Source organism: Lemur catta, chromosome 3 (assembly GCF_020740605.2).
Source record: "Lemur catta isolate mLemCat1 chromosome 3, mLemCat1.pri, whole genome shotgun sequence".
Classification (NCBI taxonomy): Eukaryota; Metazoa; Chordata; class Mammalia; order Primates; family Lemuridae; genus Lemur; species Lemur catta.
In genome coordinates, this window is record NC_059130.1 from 125,232,298 (window position 1) to 125,255,141 (window position 22,844).

A 22,844-nucleotide genomic window follows, 5' to 3' on the forward strand; every position below is an offset into this window, starting at 1 on the left:
GCTGAGCCAGCTCTGCCGGCTTCCCACTGCCCGGCCGCGGCGGCCTTCCCGCGGTCACCATTTGGGCTCCTCTGGTGAGCGCAATTTTCCGTCTTTGTTTAAATGTTTTATGGACTGATGTGGCCCGGCCTCTCTGACGAGGCTGTTACAGCCCGTTGGGCAGATACAAATGTCTGAGCGTTTCTGAGTGTGCGCCCCTGTCCCTGGGAGACCCGAGGAGAAAGGCGAAGGCAGCCCATTATGTAAATCCATATTTCAGCTAATACTGACCCGCGCCCGAGCGCAGATGCGAGGGTTAAACCTGCCACAGGAGAGTCCCCACGCGTCGAGCTGTGATTTTGTCCTCCGCTGAAACGGCGGCGGTGCCCTGCCTGCCACAGGTTCCAGAGACACTAATTTCATCTGAACCACCACATTTAAGAGAGAGAGGCTCACAGAAGCAAAGAAAAATATGTAAACCTCCTCTCCACGGCTCTCCCTCCCTCTCTCTCCTTTGGGCCTTTTGAATTTGAAACAGGGCTAGGCGGTCGCACCTCCCTACGGCGCGGAGGCAAAGCTGGGACACGCGGGAGCCGGCTGGCCCCATGTGGGCCGGGGCTGGGCTCGGACTCTGGACTCGTCCCCATCTGAACAGTTTGGACACAGAGGCCCAGAGCCCGGGACGAGGACCTACTCACCAGTGAGGGCGAGAAGAGACAGGTGGGCACGGCTGCAGACAGCCTGCACCACCCAGAGCAGGCACCTGTGCCTCTGAGTTTGCAGGTGAGACGCGGAGCTGGTGATCGTGTGCATGTGCTGTGTTTCGGGGCTAAGCTATACGGCAGGAATCAAAACCGGTGTTTCTCTGGAGCCACGGGGAGAGCCACTGTGGGTCCAGCTGTACAACGTAGCCCAGGCCTTGCCTACAGCAACCCCGAAATGCTGGAGGGCCACACCCCAGGCTGCCCTGTACGCACCTGTGGCCTGCATGCCCTCCATGCCCTCCCCCCAGACAGCCCCCGAAGGCTGAGCACGGACAAATCAGCCGCCCCAGCAGGCCAAGGAGATAAACAAAATGCAGCCTGACTGCCTGACCGGCCCGAGACATCTGGACCCCCAGCCCCGCCCCAGGATCCGCCACTCCCAGGAAAAAGCAGCCACCAAACCCCACGGTGGCGCCTTCCAGACCCTTCAATGCAGCCACCCAAACTGGAGGCTGGGGGCGGAAGAGCGTGAGGCCCAGACCCACAGGTGTACACACTGCCAAGTTAAACTCACTTTTGTTCTTTAAAACGTCCTCACCTTTACCTGGCTTCACAAAGGTGAGGGTCCCGCTGTGACGCTGGGCCGGCAGGGCCAGGCCAGAGTGGGGCTGGGGACCCCGGAAGGGAAGGACATGCCCGTGGCACAAAGTTGGAGGGAATGGAGCCCTCAGTTTCTGTGTCCTGAAGTAGGAAGCCCCTAAACATGTCCCCTGCAAGCTTGTGCTACGGTGGGGCCTGACCACGGGGCTCGGCCTGCAGGAGACCTGGCAGGCAACGCCGGACGCCGGGTGCCGGGTGCCGGTGGGCCGGGACCTGATGTTTGCACCAAGCACTGCACTTCCTTGTTCTTCCTAAGGCAGGAACGAGGACGAGCCACTTACTTCTCAGTGCAACCCTGCACCAAACGGAAAGCAAACTGCAGCTTTGGAGGTCACGTCCATGGGGACTGGTCTTCAGAGCCAGGGATTTGGGGACAGCTGGCCTGGACGCAGCCCAGATTCTCCAGCCACCCTCTGAGGATGAGGGGAAGCTTCAGACCCAGAGATGGTGTCCGGGACTGGGCCCACCTGAGTCCTCTGTGTCCCCCAAAATGCCACCATCAGCCAACATTGAAATTTACTATGGATTACAAATTTTGTGTCAAAAGGAGAAAATCAAATCCACTTAAATCCATCCAGGCATGTTAGGAAGCTAAGGAGAAGGGCGAGGAAATAGTCCTTAGTGTGCCAGGAAAGCCCAGGTAGGTTTCCGGGAGCCCTGTCCTCACATCCGAGGGCAGCAGCCCTGGTCCCTGGCCTCCAGCTAAGCTGCCTGGGGTCTTGTCTTCCCGCTAATGTCCCTTTGAGAAGCCCAAGGCTCTAGTGCTTCTGCCCAGGGACAAGAGGGACAGAGGCTGAGCCCGTGTCCCTGCTCCTCCACGCCAGGTGCAGTCCCTGACGCACCTCAACGCGGGGGAAGAGGCAGCGGCCACTCGCAGGACCTTCTTCAGCACAACGGCTCAGAGCAGGAGGTTCCCAGGGGCCCTCCAGGCACCCACCCCTCCCTCCCTGCAGACCCTTCCGAGGAGCCACAGCTACACCCCAGCTGCAGCAAGCAGCGTCCCCACTTCCCCTCCTCAACTGCACAGGCAGCTCAGACTTGGCCAGGACTGCTGTGGGGAGCACAGATCCCAGCACACATGCACACACACACACACACACACACACACACACACACACGCTCACACACGCACACGTATGCACACACCCCTTCACACAGCCATGCCTGACGGAACGCGGACTGAAGACACACAGCATTTTTGGAGCGTGTCATCAGCCCAGAGGCAGCGTGAGTCTGTGGCTCTCCCAGTGGAGTTTATTTTGCAGGGTCCCCGTGTCGGGCTCAGAAAGCCAGTGGGAGGACTGCGTGTTTCCTGCTCTCCCACGCGGGGCTCCTAGGTGAGCAGGCAGGGCTGCTGGCCAGGCCCCAGTCGGAGGCGACAGCCGTGCGTGGGCTGCTGCTGCCCCCACGCCTGGAAGCCCTGTGTGCTGACGCTTCCCCCCAGTGCAGCAAGGAGGGACGGGGAGGCAGGGTGCACCTCGGGCTCCACCGCACTGGCCCCGTGCTGTCCCCTCTGGCCTGAGGCAGGTTTCAGATGTGCCCACCGCTGCACCCAAAACTCCATCTCCAGAGTGGGGTTCGGGCCAGAATGAAACAGTAACCGCATCCTCATCGGGTTTGCCTAAACACAGACCCCACCGTCTCCACCTTGAGGGATGCGTGCTCAGGGGTGGAAACAGCACAGGCATCAGCATGTGAAATGTGCACGGGATAATGCGGAGTCTTGTTTAGAGGAGATAAAATATTCACCAGGACCGAGCCATGTTTTAAAATGATTATAAATTATTTTAACAGTGCATTTGCAAAGGGTTATAAAAACAGCCATAATATATTTTTTTCCTTAGATTCTAGAATTACCAGTGTGACAGCTAATGCAATAATGATTTGTTTCAAATGCCAGTGTTTAAGCTGTATAAAGCTGATTTTATACATTTTTCCAGTAGGCCGCATTGTAGTTAATGAAATTAAACACACCAATCGCATTTGTCCCCAGGGGACGAGGAACTGAACACACCACTGGTTTATTTTTTTATTAAAATAAATTGCAGCCGGCAAGATGGACTAATTGCACACAGAATTGAAAAAGAAACATTCCATTGATATAATTAAGCCAATTTTCACGGACAGAAATAGTTATAGTGGATATAAAATAAGCAAAGCCTTCACCAGAATCGGACTTCCCTCCTTTTTTGCACAAAATGTTAACTATTAAATATGTATCTCGGGGCAGCGGGCACTCCTGTCATCGCGATCCAGGGCACCGTTCCTCAGTCCCTGGAGAGGCTGCCAGGCACCTTCAGACCTGGGAGGACTCCAGGGTGAAACCCGGAAAGTGGAGTGGTCAGAGCAGGAAGAGGCCACCCTTGCCCTGGGGCCCCCTAGAGCTTGGAACACTCCAGCCCAGAATGGCCACCCTGGCCACAGCCGATGAGGTGTCCAGAGAGTTCCAGGCCAGATCAGTGACCACAGCCACCAGCTCAGATCCACAGGCGGCAGCAATCTCCCCCTCGCCCTGATTGCCTGGGGGAGGGGAGTGGCGGCAGCAGGCTGATTACTTCCCTGCAGATTGGGGGGGCGTGGCCAGCAGGCAGGTACTGCACCTGGGGGGTGGTGCGAAGGAGGTTAGCTATCTACCTCAAGGCTTTTGCTATTCTGTGCTGCCCTTGGGAGAGGACACCACAGCCTGGCAGGAAGGAGTAGCCCCAGGCCCAGGCAAACAAGGGATCCAGTCTGCAGGCAGCTGAGTGCACGAGTTAGTCACTTGCATTCACGAGCCACGTCTATATCCTACCTGCTTTTGAAGAACGGACCTGTTACAAGTTGAGCATTGGCCTTGAGAACGTGCTTAAACCCTGAAGCATTAAAGAAAGAAAGAAAAAAAAAACCTATGGAATTAACTACAGCCTCCAGAGCCCTTGCAGGAGGTGGTGCTGCACGTGAAACCTTGGAGATCTTCATTTAACTGACATTCAGTTGAACCCTTAACTTGCTGTGTGGCCCCGCTGGAGTTACTCCACCTCTCTGTGCCCGGGGTTTCTAACTCTTAAAAGTAGTGCGGACTACTCCATGCTCTATCCTTCCCAGGGTCAGCGAAGGGGAGGGTGGAGTTATGTCTACCAGGTGCACCTGGACCACCGCTACAGAAACCCCAACCACAGGGCCCCAGGCTGCCCGGCGGGGGCTGGGGCCAAGGCTCAGGAAGCCGCCAGAACTCATCCGGCCGACGTGCCCCCTCGGGAAGCTGGGCCCGGGGAAGCAGCCCAGTTGGGCGGCGGGTCAGTCCTCGAAGGCCAGATCCCGACTCTCTGCCTCTGTGTCCAGGCACCGTCTCCTCCTCCCCCCACCCCCCTGACTCCCACCGCGACCCAGGCAGGGCGCGCTCCAGCCTCCCTGGGTCTCGGGTCGGCGAAGCGACTGTGAACGGAACGCAGGCGGGGGCCTGGCGCCCACGGAGTCTGCACTTGAGTCGGGGCTAAGGGGCGCGGAGACTGCCCCTCTCCGCCGGGAAAGCCAGGAGGTGGGTCCCTCCGGATCGGGTCAGAGCACCTGGAGGAGCTGAGCTGCGCGGCGTAGACGCGGGCGCTTCTTGCGCTGCGCATTAGTTGGTCGTGACTTTGTGCACGGAGAACGTGGAGCCACTGCGACCCGCAGCCGGCCCAGATTCCTCGGCCCCGCTCCCCGGCTCTGTCCGCGGTGTCTGGAACCCTGGGCCTCCGGAGTCCGCGCCCGCCGCGGGCCGTGAACCGCGGCGAGGCCCCAGCCGGCTCCCTTCGCCTCGCGAAGTTTCTTTACCGCAAGGGGAAGGCGCCCGGGCTGTCCTTGTCCTCCCTCGCCTGCTACGCGAGCTGCAGCTTCCAAGACTTGTTACACGGGTTTGATTCAAAACCTGATAAATTGTATTTAACACTATTTGAAATTTTTTAAACGAAATTACTCAAAAGATTTTTAATCCTGGATAATTTTTGTTGAAAGTCTAATTATACATCACCTTAATTACCGGCCCCAGCCCCCCAAGGATCTCTAATTGCCTCCTAATTGAATAAAACAGGGGCTTATCGGGCCCCGCCGTGGCCCAGTGAGCTGTGCTGGCTGCACCTCCCCGGAGGGGCCCGGTGGGGGGAGCCCCTGGCCACCCAGCCACCTTCACCCAGCAGCTCTCAACAGAAACAGGGAACCTGGTCCCTTGTCCTGAGCGCTGTCCAGAAGGGGGTCTCAGGAGCCTCCGGGCCCGGAGGCCTGGGCAGCGCCTGCTCCGAAAAATCATCCTACAGGACAAGGGGTGCAGCCCCAGGTGGCCATCACGTGGTTGGGGACTCTAGGGTGAAACCAATGCCTGACCCACCCAGGGGTCGCTCCACAAACCGGCCTTGGCAAGCCCCTGTCTTGCAGGCATCCGCAAACATGACACACCTGCCCAGCTGGTGGCAGAGGCAGGGCCTACAGGGCACACAGCCCACTGCCTTGGGGCACCGGGCCCTGGCAGCCAGCCCTGCACCCCGCCCCTCCATCGCGGCCTCCGAGATTTCGCCCGAAGCGGGGCAAGACGCTGGACTCCCGCCGGACATTTCCTGGCGCTTCAGCTCTAACCGGCATCCAGACAGAAGGCTGCCATCCCAGCCCTGGGGAAAGGACTGGGGGAGGGGGCAGACTTCCCCGGGGAGGGTGGGAGAAGGGCAGGGCCCAGCCAGCCTAGCCTGTTTCTGCAGGAAGAAGGAGCGAGGCTGTGAGCTGGGCCTCCGGCCCCGTTCACCTCCACCCCAGCTCTCACGCACCTTCCACACATACATCACACTCAAACACAAGCAGCGCACAGAGTCCCACATCTAGGAGAGGTAGCTGCCCTCCCACCCCGGGGGCTAGATGGCAGTTGTGGAGAGGAACTATCACAGCCCGGCATTACGTGGTGTCTAGGACAGGGGGACTGTCATCTTGGTGGGGATCAGGCCTCAGAGGGCAGCTCTGATGGGGACCCTGGCTGTAGGCACAGCCCCTGCGCAGAGGCTCCAGCTGTGCTGTGAAGAGGGTGGAGGTCAGGAGGGCACCTTGGTGGTGCTAACCCCCACCTGCCCACCTGGCTCACCACAGAGACAATGAGCTTTTGTTAGGCATTTAGTTTGTAAATGTGGGGCCAGAACAGCCCCACTTCCTCACTGCTCTAGCTGCAGGAAAGGGGACCCTGGCCCCACGCTGTCCTCACTCTGCTCCTGGCCCCCGGCTCAGGTTAAGGGGGCCTTGGGTTTCCTATCTGCTGAACCACAGCTTCTGTCCTTGGAAAGCCCGGCCCAGAACCCCTCCCTGAGTCCGGGGGGTACTACCCACTCCACTTCGAAGGCCCTGCAGGAGCAGCCCACCTAGACTGGGGTCTCCAGGGGAAAACAAACGAAATTACAGCCCCAGATGCACCCTCAGGGGTGGCTCCACAATCTCTAGGTCATGGGGTCACATCCCCTAGCCTGGGTGTCTTCTGAGCCCGGCACCAGTTGCAGGCACAGCCCAGGCCCAGGGGTGAGGGCAGTCAGAGCCCCGAATACCACCCTTGAAACCATGACCTCTCTCCCGCTCCCCCGGCCGGCCTTGGTGGGGATTCTGCGGGGAAGGGAGATCCGTGGGCTGCTGGTGCCAGCCCTACTGCCTCAGAGGCAGGTAATGGAGTTTGGTCCCCAGGGATGTTCGCATCTGCTTAAAATATTGTCCAATAAAATGAAATTCCTCAGCGGATCCTGTGCTACTCAGGGCAGAAAGCAAGATCTTGAACCGCCTTGGGGGTGCTAGGGACAGCGGTCCCAGCTGTAGAGCTGGGAGGGAGGGGTTCCCAGAGCTCCGCCAAGAGTGGGCCTGGGGTCTGGGCCTGGCAGTCATTCTCCCATCAGCTTTTTCTCATTCGGCACTCCCGGGAAGGGAAGCCTGGACTCGCGGCTCCCATGGGGTCCGGTTTTCCAGTTTTCTGGCCCCGGGTCCAGGCCACAGGACGCCTGCCAGGCCCCTGTTCTAGTCCTGAGCAGATTCCGGGCCTGGGCAACCTTCCCCACCTGGCAGAGGTGGAGCAGACGGAGAGCTAAGGCCAGGCTGGCCCCCGCCGCGCAAGAGCCTCTCGGAAGTTTCCGGGGCCGCGCGGGGTGCGCTGAGCGGGCCTCTCGCTTGCAGCGAAGGCCTGGAGAGCGCAGCCGCTCTCCAATTTCTCGCTCCGGCTTCGGGCCCTTCCTTGGCAGGGCCTGACCCGGGCGGCCCGCAGCCCGGTGGCGCAGACTCCGAGAAGGCCCGCGGTGCACACAGACCGACACGTCCACAACACGCACACCCGCTGCAGCGCGCGCACAGCCCCGCACACAGCCCCGCCGCGCCTTCTTCGCACCAAGAGGGGTCAGAGGTCACAGGAGGCCGAGGCCAAGGGCAAGCGGCAGAGGAGCCTGGCTGGAGGGGTGCCTCACCGAGTGGCCCCGATGGCCGGCGGCGGAGCCCAGGGGCGTCTGGCAGAAAACGGGAGCTGCTTTTCCCCGGCGGGCTGGGCGCGCGGCCTACGGCTGCGGGGGCCGCCGCAGTGGACAAGCCAGGCTGTGTCCTCAGCCGAGAACGGAGCTTCTTCAGAAAGTGCCGCCAACCCGCGCCCACCCGGCTGTCGCTCGGGACTCGGCCCTGGGTGCTGCGAGGCCAGGCCGGGCATGACCGGGCCCACGCGGCGCGGACGGAACCGCGTGGTGGTCGGGCGCGGACCTCGAGGGGAGCAGGCCGGGCGCCTCTTCGGACGGTGGGCGTGCGGCCGGCGGAGGAGGGGGCGGCAGGAGCAGGCGGCGCCGATTCCGCTCCGCGCGGCGCTCGCCGCTTCGCTGTAGCCGGGCCGAGGCCGGGCTGCGGGAGCCGCGCTCTCCGGGCCGCGGCGCCAGCCGCCCCCACCTGCCCGCCTGGGCGGCCGCGTGGGCCGCAGTCCCCAGCCCGCCGGCCTCGCAGCGTTTGGCGCCCGCGGCCGGGGCGCGGAGGGCGCGCGGGCTGCTCGGAGGCGCAGCGGCGGGCGGCGGTGCGGGCGGCGGGAGCACCCGGCCCGTGGCAGGGACCGGCCTGCGGCAGGCTGGGCGCGCGGAGCCCCGGGCTCGGGCCGAGACGGAGCGAAAGAGAAAGTAAGACCGGGGACCGGGCAGGCTGGCCGGGGCAGCTCCGTCCCCGCCTGGCCTCGCGGTTGTGCCAGGCAAGCGAGTGCGGGAGGGTCCGCGCGGGGCGGAGGGCGGCGGTGGCGGCTCGGAAGGCGGCCGGGTTGGGGACCCTCCTGTCGGAGGCACAGGCGCCCGGACTGCCCGCGCAGGCTGCCGGAGTCACAGAGCAGCGCCCGCCACCACGCGGGGCACCGCTTGGGAATAAACTTCACGACCACAGTTCCAAGCCCAGGAAAAAGTCTCCATTTTGCTCCCCGGGTGGCTGCGGCTGTGCTGCCGTTGCCACCCCTGCCCTTGTGCCCGCGGAGCCGGGTGGGCGCTGGCCCGCGCCCCCTCCTCCGCCCCTCCCGGCTCGGGGTCCCCTCCTCTGCGCCCGGCCGGCGGACGCCAAAGGCGGTGCTCTAGCGCCCACTATTTCAAAAGCCCGGAATATGGTTTGACCAGGACTGGGAGCCACTCGCAGAGAGGGAGGGAGAGCGAGCGAGGAGGAAAAAGTTGCTCTCCCCTTTCGTCAACTTTTCGCTAACTTTCGCTTTTCGCTCCCCTCCACCCCCTGCTCCCCCTCCGCCCCCCTCCCTGGCCCCCACCGCGCGCCTCGGGTTCCCGGGCCCCAGCGCCTGACACGGGGGGGAGGGGGTTCGGCGGGGAGGGGGCCGGCGCCTTCGGGGAGCGCGCGGCCCGGGCGCCCCGAGCCTCCGCGCCGAGCCCGGTCGCCCCGGAGCGCGGGAGGCGGAGCAGCTCCCGGGCCGCGCGGCCGAGCCGGGGACCCGGGGCCGCAGGCGCGCCGGCCGCGCCCCGACGCGCACCCCTGGCCCAGGCGCCCCGGCCCCGCGGCCCGGGCCCGGAGGCGCGGCGCGGCCGAGCGCGGGAGACTTACTTTTGGCTAGCTTCCTCGCCCTCGCCTTGGATCGCATGGTGTCGGCTCGCGGAATCTCTCTCCTCCTCCTTGAGTCCAGAAGCAGCTACACACTATCTTCATCTCCCCAGCATTGTCAGTTTGGACACCTTCGCACATGCGCACAGAGCACTCAATCTGACACCCCTCGCCGGGGCCAAAAAAACTTTGCAATGTATTCATCATCCTCATCGTCGCGCCGCCGCCGCCGCCGCCGCCGCCTCGGCGCGGGATTGGGGGGCTCTCTTCGGCCTTCTCGGTCCTCATCTCACTTATCTCTCCCCCCTCCCCCCCTTTTCAGCACAGCTCGTAACTGGCCCTTTAAGAAAACATTCCCTGCTCGGCGCTCCCGCCCGGGGCCCGCACCCCGGACCCTTTAAAAGGACCCAGGTGGCCCCGGCGGCGAGGTGACCATCCCCCCACCCTGCCCCTGTGTCGCGTCGCGCTGCTGCTCCCGCCCCGGCCGGGGCCGAAGATGGGGTGGCGGCTGCGGGGTTCCACGCGACTTCCTTGGGTCTCCCGGCAAACGCGCCGATAGTTCGGACGCGGGTCCGGGCTGGCTTTGCTCGTTTTATTGCGTTTTATTACTAATTAAAAAGCTTTGCGTTCACCGTCGCCCCAGCCCGCTTTCCTCCCGAACTCCCCCCGCCTCGCCCCCGCCTCGCCCCCGCCTCGCGATCGCCGGCGGGGCTGTCCGGCCCGCGCGCCGGAACCCGGCTCCTCCGAAGCCCCCTCCGGGCCCCGCCGCCCCCTCCCCTCCTCCCCCACCCAACGGCTGCCGCTTCGAGCTTCGCGGCTCAAAAACAACAGCGGAGGCGCCGCCAGCTCCGCGCTCCGCCACTGCCCGGGCCGGCGGGCGGCACTCGACCCGCCGCTCTCGGTCCCGCGGTGAGCTGCGGAGGGCAGCGCGCCCTGCGCCCGGGGCAGCGCGGGGGCGGCCGTCGGAACACCGGGCGTCCTCGGCGGGGCGTCCCAGGGCGCCCGCACCTCTCCGCCCTGGGGGCGGGCGCGCTCGCTCCTGCCTCTGCGCCCCCGCCCAGCGCCGCCGCGCCCCCAGGTGAGTACCCGGCTGCGCGAGCGCCAGAGCTGGGCCACCCTCGGAGACCGGGGGCCTCTGGGGACACTCCCCTCTGGCCTCTCGGGGCCCAGGTGCGTAGCGGGCGGGAGGGCCGGCGGCGCAGGTGGCGCGGCGCGGGCGGGAGCTGCCCCGGAGCTTCCTGTGCCCCTGCAGCCCTCAAACTCGAGGGTGCGGCGGCAGAGGGGGCCAGATGGGTTGAGTGCGGATTCCTCGCTTGAGTATGTGGAAATCGAGAATGAATTGGAAGCAAACGGCGGCGCTGCCCTGGTTGGGTCGCTGCCCCGCGCCCTTCCCCGTCCTGCCCGGCAGCGGGACTTGGAGCCGCTGCAGCGTCAGCCCGAGCCCTCAAGCAGGGGTCGTGCCCACGGTGCAGGGTCTCTGCCTCCCCCGGTGAGACTCCGGGCCGTGCCCTCCTCCCCTTTGTTGTGCAATGAGACCTGTAGCAGCTAGCTCCACGGGACCGCACACGGAACTCCGCGCCTTTGCGTTAAAAGAGGTGAAACGGCAGCGGCCCAAGAGAAAACCCCGAGACCCCGGCGTCCTAGCAGAGGCGCCCCGGATGGGGAGGGCGCAGGGCGGACGCCACCCCGCAGGAGAAGCCCAGTGGAGCTGGGCTTGGCAGGAGCCAGCGGTGGCGGTGCGCTGGGCCTTCCGCCTTCGACCTCCGCAATCCGCAGCCGCTTCTCTGCTCGGATTCGAACCCCGATTCGGCTCCCACGGCTCGGGGAGCCCAGTCCCGCACCCTGCTCGCCGCCGGGACGGAGGACGCTCTCTGTAGCCGCTGCCTCCGCTGTTTCCTGGGTGAGTGTCGCCCCGCGGAGGGGCCGAGTGCACTGGCGACACAGCCCCACTCCCCGCAGGCCTTGCGAGGGTCTGTTGCCCCGTTACCCACCCTCCCCACACCTTGACTATCTTTCCGCACTCCTGGGCCACAGAACCGCTTAGTTTCCAGGGCCGGGCTTGGGAGGTCTCGATGGGAAGTCCCGGTAGCAGAGCAGGGGTGCACCGCAGCCCCTGGCCGGCCCAAGCTGGCTCTGAACCTGCTCACCCGGGTCGGGGTGGGGGGTGTTCGAGCCCAGGAACACTCGAGCTGCCCTGCCTAACCCTGGCCAAGGGCAGGCTCCAGGTGGGCTCAACCTGACCGGGGCTGCTGGCCAGAATGGACTCAAGGTCATCCCATACCTAGGGCTCCCTTGCTCCTGCACGGAGTCTCCCAAGAGGTTTGGTATGAAGCCTGGGGAGGCAGGATGGTGCTTGCGAAGTGCCTCCTGCAGAGAGGGTCCTTCCTCCCGCAGCCCCCCCCCAGCCCAGGACTGGCCTCCTTTTCCTCTGTGCTGGACGCCACCAGCAGGCTTCAAGGTTGTGAAGGCCCAGACTTCTTCTGGGGTCACCCCAGCTCACTCAGGCCTTCTTCCTGCCCTCCCTCCACTCAGGAGGCAGTTCTCAGAGCCCCGGCAGGGATAGGCCAGGACAGCCATCCCGGGGGCTGCACTTGTGTTAGGGCCTAGAGAGGGGGGGGGGGGGGCAGGAGGCCTGGGAGTGAGCATGGCTGTGCTGTCTCTTCCTTGCTTGCTGCTAGGGCCACTGGGGTGTGGGTGGGGCCGCTGCTGCTCTGGGGAGGAATATCTGGGGCTCAAGGCTGACCAGGGAGACAGCTGAGCTGCCTAGATCCCAAGGTGCCACAGCGGCAGGGCAATGTCTTCCCAGCCTGTTCCAGAAGCCGAGCAGGCCGTCCCCAAGGCCATGGCCCTGGCCTGGCCAGGCCCTGCCCCCGCGTGGCCAGACTTAGAAGCAGAGAGCAGGTCAGGCATGGAGGCGTCCTGTGGAGAGGGAAGGTCAGACACAAGTCCTCCCTGGGGCCCTGTTCTGTGTCCTTGCCTGGCAAACACTTTTGGGGACTTGAAGGAACAAGTGTGGGCAAGTGGGGGCCCAGTGGGGAAAAGGTTGATACTAAAAGGTTTAGGGGCAGTTTTCAAACCGAGTCCAACTCTGCAGAGTCTCAGGGCTGACACCACTCCTCAGGGTCCCCAAACTGGGGGTGAAGTGCTGCCCAGCTCCCAGTGACCTCCTGGAGTTGTGCCTGGACAGTGAGTGTGTGGCCGAGTAGACACCCACTGCCCGAGACAGGTGTGCACCGCTCTCGCGTTGCAGAGCCAGCTTCATTGCTGGGGGCTGGAGGCTGCAGAGGGGACTTTTACCACCAACTTCTGCCGGGCTCTGGGCACAGAGGGAGTCCGCGGAAATGCTGTGTTTCCAGAGGCTGGAGACCCGTGATCAGATTAACTCCTCTGGGGAAAGGCCAGATGTGAGAGGGGGAAAGGCTGATCCTGCAGTGAGGAGGGTCCCAAGCCCCAGGGGTGCCCCAGAGGCCCATGAGTAGTAAAACTGTGCCAACCCGCCCTGCACTCCTGGGGTCCACGAATGCACTCGGGCCAGAGGGTCCCTTTGCTTGGCCAGGCCCCGTGCCCCGTGCCCCATGCCAACTGGTGGTCTGTGTGAAAGGAGGCCTGGGGTCAGAGCTGCCCCAGCCACCCCGCCCAGGCCCTCAGGTCCTGGGGAGCCCCTGCTTCGGACTGTGTGTGCAGGGGTGGGAACCAGCAAGGTGTACAGACCTTGACGGACCTCTCCCGGTTCTGGCCCTTCCCCTCCCCTTCCTCTGTGCTAGCGGAACAACTCTGAGACAAGCAGCCTCAGGCTCTGTTGGATTCCAGATCAAGTTTAGCTCACCACCCCCACTCCCCACTGGTCCTCGTGGGCAGCCCAGAGAATAAAAATTCATCTCCTCTAGTTTAGGAATGGGCTTTCCTCAGAGATCTGGAACTGCCCCAGGGGATCTAGACCACCAGCCTTGCCCCACCCCCAACACCTGGACCACTGAGTCAGGTCTACATGAGGGTTTTGCTCTCTGGGCACATTCTCCTGCCCACACCAGGTGAAACATCTCCCAGATTTGAGCAACAGGAGGCTGGGAACCACCTGGGTCCCTCGGGACAAGCTGTTGTGGTTCCCACTAGATGGAGGGGGAAGCGAAGGTTGTTTCTAGGACTGGGTGCCCAGCAGGGGACTCGATGGGGGCTGAATGCAGAAGCCGTCCAGCCTGGGGTGAAAAGCTAAAGCCATTTCTATCGGGGCCTCCAAAATCACCCAGTGTGGGCGCTTCCCCAGCATCATGCCGCAGCTCCACACTGGGGCCATGGGAGTCCCTCTGGCTCTGGGGTCAACATTTCAGGCCCCATTTTGACCCTCTTCCCACCCCAAGACTGGGGAGCCTTGCTGTGACCCAGATGATTTGAGAAGACAGGACACAGGTCCCAGTTGCCGGCTCAGCGAGCTCAGAAGCCTGGTGAGGCTGTTCCTGCGATGTCCCTCCAGGTCGGGGCCTCCCAGCACCAACACCGGGTCTGAGACCCAGAGTGAGTCACTGGGAGGGGTGGGGACCGTCCCAAGCAAGACTCCCCAGGAACATGAGCCACGTTGATGATTCTGAACAAACCCCAGATGTTTGGAAATCGACTTGTTTCAAGTGCGGGAAGGCGGTTGTGCCTTGCAGTGGGGCAGTCTGGGGAGGGCTAGGCGTTGGCAAGCGCCGTTGCTGTGGCCGCCCGACTGCCCCAGCGGGATCCCTCTGCCCAGCTTTGTGTCCTGGAGTCCTCACCAGGTGCCAAGCTCTCCTGAGAAGGTGTGCGGAGTGTCCTGGGTGCTGCAGCCAAGTGCACTTTGAGAGTCCAATCAGGAGTTTTTTGTTTTGCTTCGCTTTGAGATTGAGACTGTGACCCTGAAGCCCCCTGACCTCCCTCTTTTGAGCCCAAGAGGGAGTTGGCTCCCGCATCAGGCCCAACTGGGGTCTCTAAGAAAGTTCAGGAAGCCCCCAACGACTCCTTCCCGCCACCACGCGTTACCGGGCTGGCCAAGCTGCGGGGCTCCGGCAACTGCCCTCAGGCTTGGCCCACGGCGGGCAGTAAACGGAATCCGTTTCCCACGCCTTCCCTCTGGATCGCGGAACCTTTAAAAATGCGGCAACGAATCCCGCTGTCGGGTTTGCGCAGCGTGTGCTCCTGAGCCACCCACCGACCCAGGCGGCTTCCTCCTGCCCCAGCCCACCCTCCGTCCCTCCGCAGGATTTTGGGTGCTGGGCGGTGCCGCCCGAGAGTTGGAGCCTGGTGCATTAAACTTGCGGGCGTGCGGGGCCCAAAGGAACCTGCGAGAAAAGCCTGGGTGAGGCAGACTCGCCCGCAGCCCAGGAGCCGGCGTTTCCGCCCGCCGCTCGCAGCCCCTGGCCCCGGCCCCCGCCCGCACACGCCGCGCAACTTCGTTCCTCGGAGCGCCCTGGTTGGTCCCGCGGCGCCCGCGGAACGACGCACATCCGAAGTGGCACAGGAGCCGCTCCAGAACGCCGCCTGCGTAGACGTGGCCGCTGCCTCTGTCCCCAGTTCTGCTGCGCGCGGGCAGGGCCCAGGCAGCACGAGAACGACGAGCCCTGTCGCCTTCCGGGCGGCGGCGGAATACCGGGATCGCCCGGCGGGAGCCCGCCCTCCGCATGCCCAGACCTCCTGGGCGGAGGACGCTGACTCGCCGGAATCGGCTTGTGCCTGAATCCACATCTGGGTTTGCAAAGCCTCCTCTCCGTCCCTTCCGCCGTGGACAGCCCCACACTGCTGACGCTCTTAGTGTGAAAAACAACTTGGCCTTTGATCCTGCGGGATTAACACCCACAGGTGTAACCGTGAAGGAGCTGCGACGGATTTCTTCACCATGCCTCAGTTTCCCCACCTGTGAAATGGGACCAGACACTCCTGTTCTCCTCTCAGCAGTTTATTGTGGGGCAGGCAGGAGAGAGCAGGACGGATGGAAAGCACCCGGATGGACCCTGCGCAGTCGACCCCTTTTGGGCCACCTTGCGCGGTGGGGGTGAACGGCGGTGGTGCCGGGACCAAGGTTACTCTAGAAGCGGTGTCGCCCTTCCTGGCCCGTCCCCTCACTCCCCCTGCCCCGACTTCCCTGGGTGGGCCCAGCGGCGCGCCCCAGAGGGTCTCCCCTCTGCCCCCGGCCGGGGTCTGGCTCACCTGGGGCTCTTCTCTGGTCCTTTGGGCCCCGCACGCCCGCAGGTTTAACGCACCAGGCTCCAACTCTCGGGCGGCACAGCCCAGCACCCAAAATCCTGCGGAGGCAGGGAGGGAGGCAGCGAGGGTGGGCTGGAGGAGGAAGCCACCCCAGGGTGAGCCCAGTGGCTCCTGGAGGAAGGGCAGGCGACAGTGGTCCCAACTGAGCTCTTAGGAGGGAACAGGCCGCCCCCATCCCACTCCGGCACTTAGGTCTTCCGGGCTGGCTGCAGTCCCGGCTCGGCGGAGGAGCCCCGGGCAAGACCTTGGGAGCTGGGGCTCCGCCACAAAGTGCCCCTCAGGGTGACCACTGGGGACCTGGGGGTGAGGGAAGCCCGGAGGGGGCGTGGCCTGAGCGAATCTTCCAGGCCTCCCACTGCCTTTAGACAGGACCGGCGGGGGGAGGGGAGGGAGCGGGGCTGCGCCCAGGGACACCCCTCCGCTCTTTGATTTCTGCCAGCAATCGCAGGCGGCTGTGGAGACGCGGCTCGGGCGCTGGGGAGCAAAGCGCAGAGACAGGGACAGCCCTGGCCAGGAAACAATGACCAGTTCTGCGGAGCGACCCGAAGGTGATGGACTCGGTCAGGCGATGTGCGGGACAGGCCGCCTGCTCCCAGCCCCGCGGCGCCCGCGCCCAGGCGGAGGAAGCCCTCGGCAAGGGCAGCTCAGCAAGTGGGGGTCCCTGTGCCCGGCGCCGGGCTGTGCGGTGCCCTCACCCCACAACCTTCCCTCTGCATCCCGGAGTCCCTCGGCCTGGTGCTGAGACCACCCCGTGAAGGGCGTGGCCCCAGTGGCAGGGGACACCTGGTGCAGCACGGTGCACCCTGCAGCCCCCACAGGTCCGTGGGGCCGGGCCTGGGAACCGGGGTGAAGAAGACAGCCTCTGGCCAGATTCATAATGGAAACCCGGTGGGGTACCCAGGGCAAGCTCCTGCTTAGGAGGGATTGAGTGGCCCTGCCCCCGTCCCAGTCAGCTCCCTGCCGGCACCTGTCAGCACAGGGACCCCCGCTGAAGACAGCTGGGGCGGGAACAGGGGAAGCTTCAGTCTAGTCAGACCGGACTTCTGCCCCGTCCTCTGGGATCCACAGTCGCCCCTCCAGCTTCCTGGGAGTCCAATTTCCTAAAGCAAAATGGGCAACAAGCCTTGCAGGTGGAGGCCTGGCGCTTCCCGGGAGCTGGAGGGGACAGGGAGCCCTCCACCCTCCCGCTTGCACCTCCTGCCCCAGAGGCTCTGAGCAGCCCTGGAGGCAGCTACCTCCCGGCTGCAGCAGGCTGGACAGGTGGGGGCTGAACCCCACCCAGTCGGGCACTGCCCTCTTGGCCTTGCCCTGCCTAGGGCCAGCGAGTCCCCTGGCAGCTGCAATCAGTGCTGCTCACAGGTCTGGGCTCATGCCTGGGACCCGGCACTCATTCACGCATCCCTTCACCTGCGGCTGGGGTGCTGGCAAGGCTGGGCGCTCCTGGAACTCAGCACCTGCTGGTGTGGGTGGAACGGGGCGGAGGGGTCTCCTCCACCAGACCCCGAGCCTCCAGGGCATCTTACAAACCTCCAACCCAGGCCTTGGCCACTGGCCCCCGGCCAGGACTGTTCTCCATGCTCAGTGAATGAAGGAATGAGTTGTGAATGAATGATTGAAGAGACCTGAGTGAGCAGCGTGTTTCCCTCGGATCTCCGCGGTGGGTTTCAGTCCAGGGGAGACTGAGGGAGATGAGGGCACGGGTGACGGAGGCAGCGGCCCTGGGCAGGGACTGCGTGGAACCCCCAAGGCTGAGCCACCTCTCCTTAATGTGCCCATGCAGCAGGGCCCCAGCGGTGAGCAAGCCACCCAGGTCCCCTGCACATATGTTGGGAAAAGGAAGCTGACTTTCTCAGGGGGCCCCATAGGATGACGGGGAGCAGGGATGGGGCATGTGAGCGGTGGGGAGAGGCTGCAAACGCAGATGAAGCATCTGTGGCCGTCCACAGATGGAGGGGGCTGGGGGGCTGTTCTAGGAGACAAGCTCCGTCTACCCATAGGGTTCCCTGGCCTGGAATGTTTGAGCTGGGCTCAGTGTCTGAGCTCAGGCAGGGTGCTGGGTGTGACCCGGCTTGCCTCCCGCCCTTGGGTTGCAACGTGGTGCCGTGTCACCCTCACAACAACCCCATGCAGTGGGCACTGAGCTTGTTCCCACCTTACAGAGGGGAAACAGATGCTTGGAGCCTGGGCATCTTGACCTGTCCTTAGTGGCAGGGGTGGGATTCAGAGGAGGGGCTCCCTCACCACAAAGCCCCTACTCCAGGTGATTTGCCCTGCCCGGCAGTGCTCTCCCAGGCATGCTTGGTGGCACAGGTGCCACCATGGAAGGGTCTCTGCCTGGGACCCATTTCTGGGGTTCATGCAGTGCCAGAAGTGTGAGTTCCAGAGGCCCCTGGCCTCCCGTTCATCATGTGCTTCTGACAATGACCAAGACATTTGCTCGCCTGGGTGCAGAAAGATTCGGCCGTACCTCCGGAGTCCACCTTCTCACTGGGGAGTCTGGTGCCCCTTCCTCCCCACCACCCACGCTTGGTGGGGGCCATCCCAGGACTGTGCCCCAGCCAGTGGCTTTGGGGGCTCCATTTGAGACTAACGCACCAAGCAAGCCATGCTCAGTATCTGGGCTTCTAGTAAGGTATTTCCAATCATAAAATGTGTCATTAAAAAAAATATATGTGTCAGTTAAGTGTGCACTAAGCCTGGACCACATGGGACATAGTTGTTCTAATAAACACGAATAAGCCAGTTTTCACATTAGAGAAATAACAGTTTGTTGTAGAAATGTGGCGCTTTTAAAAGAGGTTAATTAATAAACAGCAGGTAATTGTTCGTGGCGCATTGTGGCAGAGGGTAATTTTCATTTTAGAGGAGGGAAGGGCCAAATACCCCTCCCCACTCAGCATTTTTCTGTAATAATCACCTTGGCTTCACCTCTGGCTTTAATTTTTACAGCTGCAGCTGTTTATCATCCTCCAACTCTCACTAAAAAGGAAAAACTATCACTTAAACAAAGCCATTGAAAACTCGGCATCATATGTGGGTTTCTTAACATAAATAAATCATGCAAACCAAGATTTATGTTCCCGGAATGATGTCATTCATTGAGGAGCGCCTTCCCCATCAAAGAGGCACTTAGCGATTTTCCTCAGCTGTGGCGGGTGTGTGCTCAGCAAGGGGAGCCCGCCCGGCCGTCCTTGCTGCCCTCCTTTCTGTTTTCTCGGCCCAGGACCGCAGAAAGCTCCCTCCCCGGGTCAGCCCAGCACAGCCAGGTCTAAATGGTGAAAACAGTGTTAAATCCACAAACTGCTTTTAAAGCCTTTGCTTTTGAACCATAAGGCTGAGGTTAAAAAACTGTTAAACCTTCCCCAAGAATGTGCGCCGACCCCAGCAGAAGTTTATGGTCCTCCCGGGTGTCCCAGAGCCTAGAATGAGTCTGGCAGCAGTGACTCTGCTGCAGAAGCTTAATCCAGTTGAAGGAACTAGGAGCATTCACGTTGCCACGAACGGCTGCGTCGGCTGCGTCCGGCGGGGCGTGAGCATGCAGTGGAGCCGTGCTTGGCCGCCAAAAGGACTGAAGCACCGACACCTGCTATGCCGCAAATGAACCTTGGGGATGTGATGCTCAGTGCAAGAAGCTGGTCACTAAAGGTCCTATATTGCATGACTCCACTCATACGACGTGGCCAGAATGGGCAAATATTGCAGCTTTGCCTTGCCGGGCTGCGGACGTCAGGGCAGCGGCAGCCGGGAAGATGAAGGCTTCGAGCGCAGGTGAGCCAGACACCAGCGTCAGCCCCAGGTGTTGCCAGGAGACATCAGGTGGAGGCCAGTGGGAACACCGGGCTGACTCACGCCCGGGGGCCAGTAGGTTGCAGCGTGAGTCTCCTACCCCTTCAAGGGACACACGTTTGTCACACACCTACTGTGACTGGCACAGCCTCAGGCCCTGAGGACACAGCAGTGACTGGAACAGACGTCCTCCCCACCCCACCCCTCCACCCACATTCTCATGCAGAAGGCGGCAGTAAGCAAGGTATGTCAGGGCCCGGCATAGCTGGCTAGAACATTCTAGTGCACTGGGCACACAGGAAGGAAGAGAGGTGAGGACCGGGGCAAAAGGAAGGGATAATTTTCGTCAGGCTGGTCAGGAAAGGCCTCACTGAGGTGGTGACATTCAAGCAGAGATGCGAGGGAGTGACAGGCAGCCACCTGCGTGTCTGGGGGAACAGCGTTTGGGCAGAGGGAACAGCCAGGGCAAAGGCCCTGAGGCGACGGTGGCCAGTGTGGCCGGAGCGGAAGCGTGGAGGAGGGAGGACAAGAGTGCAGGGGGCAGTGGGGGTGCAAATTAAGGTCGTGGCTGGAATTATAGCTGCTGAGGCTGACCTCAAGATGGGCAGCGTGCCCTGGTTATCTGGATGGGCCCAGTGAGTGCCACCACGAAGTCTCCAGACAGCAGGGGCACGGGAGAGTCAGGTCAGGACGAAGGGACGTGGGAAAGATTCAGTGACAGTCTTCTGGCTTCAAGGATGGGGAAGGGCCGTGAGCCAAGGAAGGTGATCACAGAGACCTCAGGAACCCGGCAAAGGCAAGAAAGCGGATCCTAGGGCCTCCAGAAAGGAAAGCAGCCCTGTCCACGCTGAGCAAGACCAGTGCTGGACCTCGGACCTGCAGAGCCATAAGCTGAAGATTTCGGGCTGCGTTAAGCCACTAGGTTTGTGGCAGCTTGTTAGTGCAGCCATAGGAAATTCATACAATACCAGAGGGAAGTGGACGCTTCGTTTGCAAGTGGTTAGGGCAAGAATCTGAGCCCGCCTCTCCCAAGTGAAATGAGGGTGCAGAGGCTGCAGAAACAGGCAGGCGAGGGGGGGACGTCCCCATGTCTGGCTCCACAGCCACCCTGCTCCAGTGCGGACTGTCACCTCTATGTCACATGCGTGGCCATCCTCTAGCGAAATTCCTCTGGATCTCCTGCTGCCTACAGACTGTACTTTCTTGGTTTATGTTCCCATTTTTGAGGAGCACATCTTCTAGTAACTTCTGACAAAGGATACATGAAAGATAGAATATTTAGGACTTTGCGTGTCTGAAAGCGCCTTTATTCTTCCACCGCCCCAGAGGGACAGTGAGGCTGGGTATAGAATTCCGGGTTGGAGGTCATTTCTTCATCCGGAATTCTAAAGCGTGTTTCCCCGTTGCCTTCTTGCTTCCAGGGCAGCTGCCAGGAAGTCTGAGGAGACTGTGCTTCCTTAGGCTTTGTGTGTGACTCGCTTTTCCTCTTTGGAATCTTACGGAATCTTCCCTTTGCCTCAGCTGGTCCAGTATTTCACAGGGAGGTGTGCTGGAGGGTGTCTGTGTTCATACACTCGGTTCTTTCCAGCTGGAAACTGTGTCCTTCAGCTCTAGGAAACTTCCCTGAAATACCTTCTTGCAGGTTTCCTGCTCTCTGTTTTCTCTGTTCTTTATTTTTGGGATGTGGAGTTACATGCACTTTCTCCTGCTCGTGCAGTCCACGTGTGCTCTGTCTGTTTTGGTCTCTGTCCCTCCTGCCTGCCTGCGGGGAGTGAGGAGTGGCTAAGTGGGGACCCGAGAATAAGAGAGGAGCGTGTTTCTTTGACATGTGCGGCTGGGTGGTCCTGAGAAGCTGGACGCCAGTGTCTTTAGGGACCTGGAGGGGTCTGTCTTCTGGGAGTCAGGTTTGGGCTGAAGACAGGGTCTCTGCAGTCAGCTGCCTGCACCCCGGGACTGGCCTTTGGACTTTTGCTGGTGTAGGGTGGTGTAGGGGGCAGTTGCTGGGGGGGGGGGACAGGAGAGGGAGGGGGAGGGGTCCAGGACACTGTCGCAGCCCTCCTTCACTGTACCTTTCCAACTGGGGCTGCCCCTGCACCCCTAGTCCTGGAGGTGCTCTTTGGCTAATCCCAGGTTTGGAGGTTCTCTTGGTTATGAACCTGGTAAAATCTCACCTTCCCACTCTCTGTGTCGGACTCTTCTCCTGCCTGTGACCCAGTTGGCACAGGTCCATCCACAGTTCAGCTTTCAGAAACTGGTGCTACAGTGGCCTGCCCTGTCCTCCCCACCCCATGGGTGAATGCTTTGTGAAATCTCTTTATTGTGGGAAGCAGGGCTCACAGGGGTCCTATCGAATGGGTGTGTTTACTCTCCTTCTCCACCCAGAGGCTTCTGTGGCTGCTTTAGGAAGGACGTGTCCCTCCGTAGGTCCAGGCCTAATGCCACGCTCTGTGTCCGGGGCTCCGAACCCCACAAGGGTCTCTGGGTCCTGGTCAGTGAGCTTTCCAGAGCCCGCCCCGTGTCCCACTCCTGGCAACGGGAAGAGCTGAGGAATGAGGCTCGTGAGTTTCCTACAGTGGGACACTACACAGACAGTCAACAAAGGGATGCGATGCATAGTTACTGTCACCCTGATACGTCCCCAAACACGGGGAAACCTTTAGGAGTGTAAATTGAAATTGTTTTTTTCTGAGTGATGGGATTTCAAGGTATGAAAACCTTTTTCTCTGCCAGGTGTGGTGGTGCACACCTGTAGCCCCAGCTTCTGGGGAGGCTGAGGCAGGAGGATCGCTAGAGCCCAGGAGTTGGAGGCTGCAGTGAGCTGTGATCTCACCACTGCACTCCAGCCTGGGTGACAGTGAGATCCTGTCTCTAAAAAATTTTTTTAAAAACACAACAACAAAAGTTTTCCTCTTTTATGCTTATCTGCATTTTTATTTTTCTCTAGTGAATATATATTATTCATATCATTGTTACAATGTTTAAAAATAAAAACAAAATCCTTTGTGTCCTTCAGGAGCCAGCTCAGCTGTTGCTACCCTTTGGAAGCTTCTCCTGGTCCCACCGTTGGGAATGCTCCGTGAATCACATCAAATAAATTTTATTTTCTAAACATTAATTTCTGAGTTTGTTTCTCTTCTTGCAGGGTGCAGACACCCGAAGCTGAGGACCCGGTTTCCCGGCTTGTTCAGATGGGCAGGGGGTGGGCAGCTGTCCCGGGGCTCCTGACCACAAGGCTGCAGAGAGGACAGGCACGCGAGCTCCGGAGCGAGCTGCCCGGCCGTGAGCTCGGCTCCCCTGCGGCCTCCCTGCTCACGTGAGCCGGTAGCCTGTTTGGGCTCCGTGTCCTCGTCTGAGACACGCCAGCCCCACCCACTCTGGGCCTCCATGCGGGTGAGGCTGGAGGCTGGGTGCGCAGGGCTGAGCACCGTGCCCCCTGCAGAGGACAGCGCCCAGCCACTGCCAGGCTGCACTTCTGTT

At 61.8% G+C, this 22,844-nt stretch overlaps 1 protein-coding gene and 1 long non-coding RNA gene across 2 annotated transcripts in view; one reads left to right on the plus strand and one right to left on the minus strand.

Annotated features, from left to right (window-relative positions):
• Positions 1 to 9,669, minus strand: part of PRDM16 (PR/SET domain 16) — a 309,045-nt gene extending 299,376 nt beyond the window's left edge. The window contains exon 1 of the mRNA XM_045548704.1: positions 9,366 to 9,669. Coding sequence (XP_045404660.1) covers positions 9,366 to 9,402 — 37 coding nt within the window. The 5' untranslated portion in view covers positions 9,403 to 9,669. The remainder of the gene's footprint in view (positions 1 to 9,365) is intronic.
• A 9,078-nt stretch (positions 9,670 to 18,747) lies between these two features.
• LOC123635986 lies at positions 18,748 to 22,482 on the plus strand. The gene is made up of 2 exons (XR_006734266.1): positions 18,748 to 19,611; positions 22,381 to 22,482. It is a non-coding gene; the product is annotated as an uncharacterized LOC123635986 (long non-coding RNA).
• Positions 22,483 to 22,844: the final 362 nt, after the last annotated feature.